Source organism: Calliphora vicina, chromosome 4 (assembly GCF_958450345.1).
Source record: "Calliphora vicina chromosome 4, idCalVici1.1, whole genome shotgun sequence".
NCBI lineage: Eukaryota > Metazoa > Arthropoda > Insecta > Diptera > Calliphoridae > Calliphora > Calliphora vicina.
This window is the reverse complement of record NC_088783.1, coordinates 7392340-7398339: the sequence shown is the minus strand read 5'-3', so window position 1 is coordinate 7398339 and position 6000 is coordinate 7392340. Positions and strand designations below refer to the sequence as shown.

General features: G+C 26.4%; 1 protein-coding gene across 2 annotated transcripts in view; it reads right to left on the bottom strand.

Annotated features, from left to right (window-relative positions):
• Positions 1-4527: 4527 nt before the first annotated feature.
• UBL3 (ubiquitin like 3) overlaps positions 4528-6000 on the bottom strand; it is a 281516-nt gene continuing 280043 nt past the window's right edge. For both annotated transcript variants that reach the window (XM_065508352.1, XM_065508351.1), the window contains 2 exons: positions 5518-5682; positions 4528-5443 (listed from right to left, as the gene is read on the bottom strand). In XM_065508352.1, the coding sequence (XP_065364424.1) occupies positions 5554-5682 (129 nt within the window). In that variant the 3' untranslated portion in view covers positions 4528-5443; positions 5518-5553. The remainder of the gene's footprint in view (positions 5444-5517; positions 5683-6000) is intronic.

The window sequence follows — 6000 nt, the reverse complement described above, 5'->3', positions numbered from 1 at the left end:
TAAAAAACAATTTGTAAAAAAAAAAATTTTGATTTTGTTTAAATAAAAATATTTAAAAAAAAAAATATTTTTAAGTATAATTTGGTGAAGGGTATATAAGATTCGGCAAGGCCGAATATAGCTCTCTTACTTGTTTTTATTCGATTCGAAATTTTCAGGAGATGGTTTGTAAAGAAAAATATTCAAAAATTCCGGATAAAACTCGAAAATTCTTTTTTTTGTGAGTCCAGTCAACTGTAATAAAAAATCTCCCTAAAGTATGCAGTACAAATTTAGATATTTTATTTGCAAATAAATAAGAACAGGCTGGTGTGCGTGGGTTGGAGAAACGTAAAGAACTAACATTAGTAAATGCTACCGTGCGAAGCCGGGGCGATCAACCAGTTTTATATAAATATAAAGTCACTTCTTCAATTAAGGTTATATTGCAATAAAATACAAAATGTTGGCTTAAATTTTCAAATAAAAATCGTTTTTTATTGGATCTGAAAACATTTTTATACATAGAAAATGTTCTTTCGACATTAACTGATGTTATAGAAGCAAATTTGAAAGGTAATATTTCTTTAACAATTAATTTTGAAATCTGTGTTGAGGAAAGTCCTTTAAACTGTTTACAAATTCTTCCTATAATTTTTAATCCTTCATTTTTTCCTATTATTTGTTCAAATTTTACTTTAATATTAGTTTTAACACTACAATTTGGTATTTTATTAAATGTTTGTTCCACAAAATTATACTGTTCGATCATTGTAAGTCCAGCTGTTTGAAGTTTTTTTAATAAATGTTTCAATAAATCCAAAATTTGACGTTATAAAAATTAAGTCATTTTTTATTGTAGGTGTATTTAAAGCATCTTTAGCAATGTTAATAAACTGAGACCCCTCAGCATTCAAAGCATTGATAACTTCACAAATTTTTTCAAAATTGTTGGCGTAATAATTAACAGCTGAAAGCCATGTTAACAACAGGCTCTGGTGGCAGTTGGTAAAAAGTAGTAAACAAAACGGCGGATATTTGACAGTAAACAGTCAAAATTTCACATATAAAAGCAAGCTATTGTTTTAATATTAAATTTATCAAATTACGAAAAATAAGTATGAACAAATTTGTTTTTGATAAAGCCAAAATATGCTATTAAACAGTAAAATATGCTCTAAAAACGAAAGAATATGACATAATTATGCTCTTAAAAAAATATATGCAAAAATATGCATTTAAGGGTAAAATATGCAAAAATATGCACTCACAAATCGATGCCAAAATTCTTAAATAGTTCTGAAACGTGTAAATATCTTATCCATGTGCCCATTAGACTCACCAGAAAAAACATGCATTTGCATATATTGGTTTCCCTGGTTATGACATTCATTCAAATATTGACAAATTCGCAATTGTTAGCTTAGTGTGAAAATGGGCAAAGTCTACTTTTTACAGAAAGTTTTGATTTGAATACAACTCATTAGAATTCTTAATAATAACCTTTCGCTTATTACTTTTTTAAAGTTATTAGCTGTTATTATGCTTTTTCTTTTTAAAAAATTTCATTTACATATTGTGCACAAGTTTGAGGTTATAAACTAATTTTCCGTTAAATGATGACATGTTAAGAATTGATCTGTCATCTGTTGACATTTATTAAGTACAAACTAGTAAATTTTTAACCATGGAACACTACACTTGTGTACTCGTTTCTGTAATGATGCATAAATTGATTGCATATGTTTTAGACATTTCGTAAGTGTTAAAAAACAAAACAAATAATTCCGCATAAAGATTTTAGTAAATTAAGCTCAAATTGAATTAAATAAGTCTTTATTAATACCGGTTTCGGTATTAAAAACATGAAAACCGATCGGTTTCGGTCGGTTTTAATGTATTAATTATAAAGTGTTATAGAAACAAAATCCGTTGATAATATAGGAAAAGCTAACAAATTTAAACTTGAGGGTGTTCAAGAGGATAAGCAAAATTGGTACATTTCCTTTTAATGGTACTTTTTTCATATATTAAATTAGTTAGCTTATATGTTAAAGTTGAATAATATGCTCAGTAAAGAAACAATCAATAATAGAGGGCTCAATGGTATTATGATACCAAAAAAGGAGAACTAAACCAAACTAAGGAGTAATTTTTCTTACTTCGAAATGGTACTTTTTGAATTTTCTATAATATTGAACCTATAATCAGGAAATTACTTTGATTTTAAACTTGACGGGGGTTCAATTGTGGAAAATTGGTACTTTAGCTTCTAATTGTTCGTTTTATTATATTAAATTATTTTACTTATGTACATAATAGTTGGCAATAGTACTATTTCTTTATTGTAATAGTACTTTTGGAATATTTTATAATAAATATAAAAATAAATTTCTTTTGCATTTTAAATAATAATGAAAAGAAATATGAAATTAGGCATTCATGATGCTGATTGGGAATACAAAATGTGAGTCTTTATGGTACATTTTTAATTCTAATAATACGATTCGAATGAGCTAGAATCCACATTACAATGAACCAATAAACTTGAAACCAGAGACATGTTATCCTGAATTATTATTATTTCACAAAGGGTACTATTTCTTCTAATTGGGGTGGCGAAGCGCACCGGTTTAGCCAGTACTCCATACTTTTATTGCATATTTGAAAATAACTAAAGCTACGTATACACGGTTGTCATATTCTTACAATATTGTCAGAAAATGTTCAATAAATGGTTAACACCCATATGTTTCAACATAAATTCTCATGGTTGTGTTAACCATTTTATGAGCATGTTCTGACAATATTGTAAGAATATGACAACCGTGTATACGTAGCTTAAGTCTTTGTTAAAAACACTTTGCATTCATTTCTTTTTAATTAACTAAATAAACAGTCATTTGAATTTTAATTGTCAGGAAACACTAGGATGAATCTTTGGATGAAAAAGTTTGTTTCTCATTTCAAAATTTTTAATTTTTTTTTACTGAAAATAGATTAAAAGTAAAAACCGAAGAATAATTGTCGGTTTCGGGTTTAGGCCTTGATAAACCCCGATTTCGGTTTCGATTAAAACCGAACACGAAACTCTAGATTTAATGAATTATTGGTTTATTTTAAAACAATACATGTTTTAAATTTTAGATTTTCATTCAAACAAAATTGTGATGAAAGCCGTTTGAATGTTGCTTTTTGGTAGTGATTTTTTTAGCTTTGTTTACATTCAAATGTAACCCTGATCTAATACGACTGACTTGATTTGGCGGTGTACTCATGAAACGTATTGGGTGGTGGCATTCGTGATATACTGATCGTTGGGCTTGGTTTTGAACGAGGACAAATGTGAGTGGTGTTAGAATACACACTTTACCTTTTATCAGCCATAGCTTTCGAAGTCAGAAATCTAATATTGGACTGGTTTACCAGGGCGGATTTTTTTTTTTTTTTTAAAAAACAAACACAAACTGCGAAGCTTTTTGCTTGTCTGCAGAAACACCCAGAGTCTCTTAATTGACTATCTTGCTATGGATGGCAGGGATTAGATATCGGGAGCTCTCGAGCAAGTCAACGTACAAGAAGATGCCAACTGAGTGATCCTTGCAAGTCATACAGTGGCGGTGATAGACGTATTGATTCAATCCAGTGCCATCATGGCAGGAACTCATGTAAAACTTAAGATAGGGTCACACATGGCAAATATTTGAGGAAAAAGACGTAACCACTAAATAAAATATATTTTAATTCTATTATTTATTTCAAAAACTCCTTTTACATAGGACAATTCAAAACAAATATTTAGTGTTATTTTATTTGAAACTGTTTGATCTTACAAAACACTTGTAACAGTAAACAACGTCAAACAAATTTGTGCTAGAAAAGTGGTTACGCTATTTTGAGTAAATATTTGTCATGTGTGACCCTACCTTTAGACACAATTCTGTCAAAAAATTATGAAAGAAGAATTCAAAAATAACAAATACTCGGGCTTAAATAGTTCTTTTGCTCTTTTGAAAGTACTACTTTTTTGAGATAGCATTTCTGCCATTTCAATAGCAGATTAAAAAAATTTTTTAACAATTGATTTTGTAACCTTTTTTTATTTTTTTTAAGGACTTCGCACTAATCTAGGATATATTGGATTTTGTTGTCTTTTGGGAATATTTATTTTGATTTGAAATTGATTTTATAAAATTTTTTTCTTTCTTTTAAGGACTTCGCACTAATCCAGGATGTATTGGATTTTGTTGTCTTTTGGGAATATTTATTTTTTATCTAACTTTAAACAATTTATAAAAAGTGGTTTTGGATATACAGAATTTTGTTGTGCTTTAAAAGTCAGTAGTGTTAATTTTTCAATATTCAGTTTTATTATTGTCATTAACACTTTTATTTTAAACATTTTCAGGCCAATTAAATGTTTAATCCTTGTTATAGTGGAGGGTATATTAGATTCGGCCCAGCCGAATTTATTTCTATCATTAGTTTTCATTTTCTTTCTTTTTATATTATAGGTTTTTCTTTTAAATTTTCATATACTTATATACGTTTCTTTTTGTTATAATTTTACTATTTATTTAAATTTTAAAAGGCTTAAAACATTTAAAAATAAATTTCAACATAATTATCTACATAAAATTCTTTTTTTTTAAATATATTTATATAAGTTTTGTTTTCTTTTTTCATGTTGTTTTTTTTGTTTTGTTTTAAATATTATTACACATTTTTTGTTTAAACATTTTAATAATTATTTAGGTTTTTTTTACCAGAAAAAAATTGGTTTAAATAAAAAATGAAAAAATTCACATAAATATCTTAATTAATTAATAATGCTAATAATAATAATAATATATAGTACATACAATGAAATATATTTAAAATTTAAAACTAAATTAATAAATATTTATTTGCTTTAATTACTTTTTTTTAAATTTTATTTTTCAATTATTTATTTAAATATTTAAACCCTTAAAGCATTGGCTTTTTTTATGTTAATTAATTTATTTTGTTTTTTCCTTTTGTAAATTCAATTATTTATTTTTGTTTTAATTTTTTTATTTCGTATTTGAATTTAAAAACATTTATGTTGTAATGTAGGTGTGTGTGTGTATTTTAATGTGTTTGTATTTTTGTTTGTATTGTTATGCTGGTATTTTGTATGTATACAGAACAAATGAAGTTTTTTTCTCTTTTTTTTTCAATTATATTTTGCTAAATTTTTAAGTTGTTTTTTTTAATTTTTTTAATATTATTGTTTTTCTTTTTGTTGTTGTTTATTTAAATTATAAAATTGTTTTATAATTTATTTATTTATTTATGTATATAGATAGAGTTTTTGTTTTTAGTTTATGTTTTTTAAATTTATAATTTCAAGCTAAAGTCTAATGTCTATAATTTAGTTACAAAATACAGCAAGTCGTTGAACAGCATCTACTAGAACCACCTTTACTCTTTTGTCTTTGATCTAAAAGTTGCAAGAAAAACCAAAAAGCGATATTGTAACATATTTAATTTAAGAAAATTCGCATTTTTACCAACCTTGTGAATTGGGTTCTGGCAAATTATCACGCGGTACTAAATGCATAACAGTCGTTTTGCCCAAAGGTAGTCCCAGTGCACCCAAGGTAACGTTACAGTGTAAAAATCTACCCTGATAAATGAGACGCAAAATTTCAGCCTTAGAGACAGCCTCACGTTCCCAATCTGTAATTAAAGAAACCAGCATTTATTTTTAATTAATTCAATTTAAGAATTGTTTACAAGATTTAATTTTTATTAAAATAGCTATTTTATTAAAAATTCAGCTCTTTATAAGTTTCATTTAAATCCACAAATAAATTAAAGGTTGGCTGCCGATTCGAAAAGGTAATATGGATTATTTCGGTAACGGTGGGATTTTATATGTTTGAAAACAGGCAGCTAATTTATTCAATTTTAGATTAATTCACTAAAATCATGACTCAAAATTTAAAAATGTCAGCAATTCAATACATAATTGCATAATTGTTGAATTAATTCATA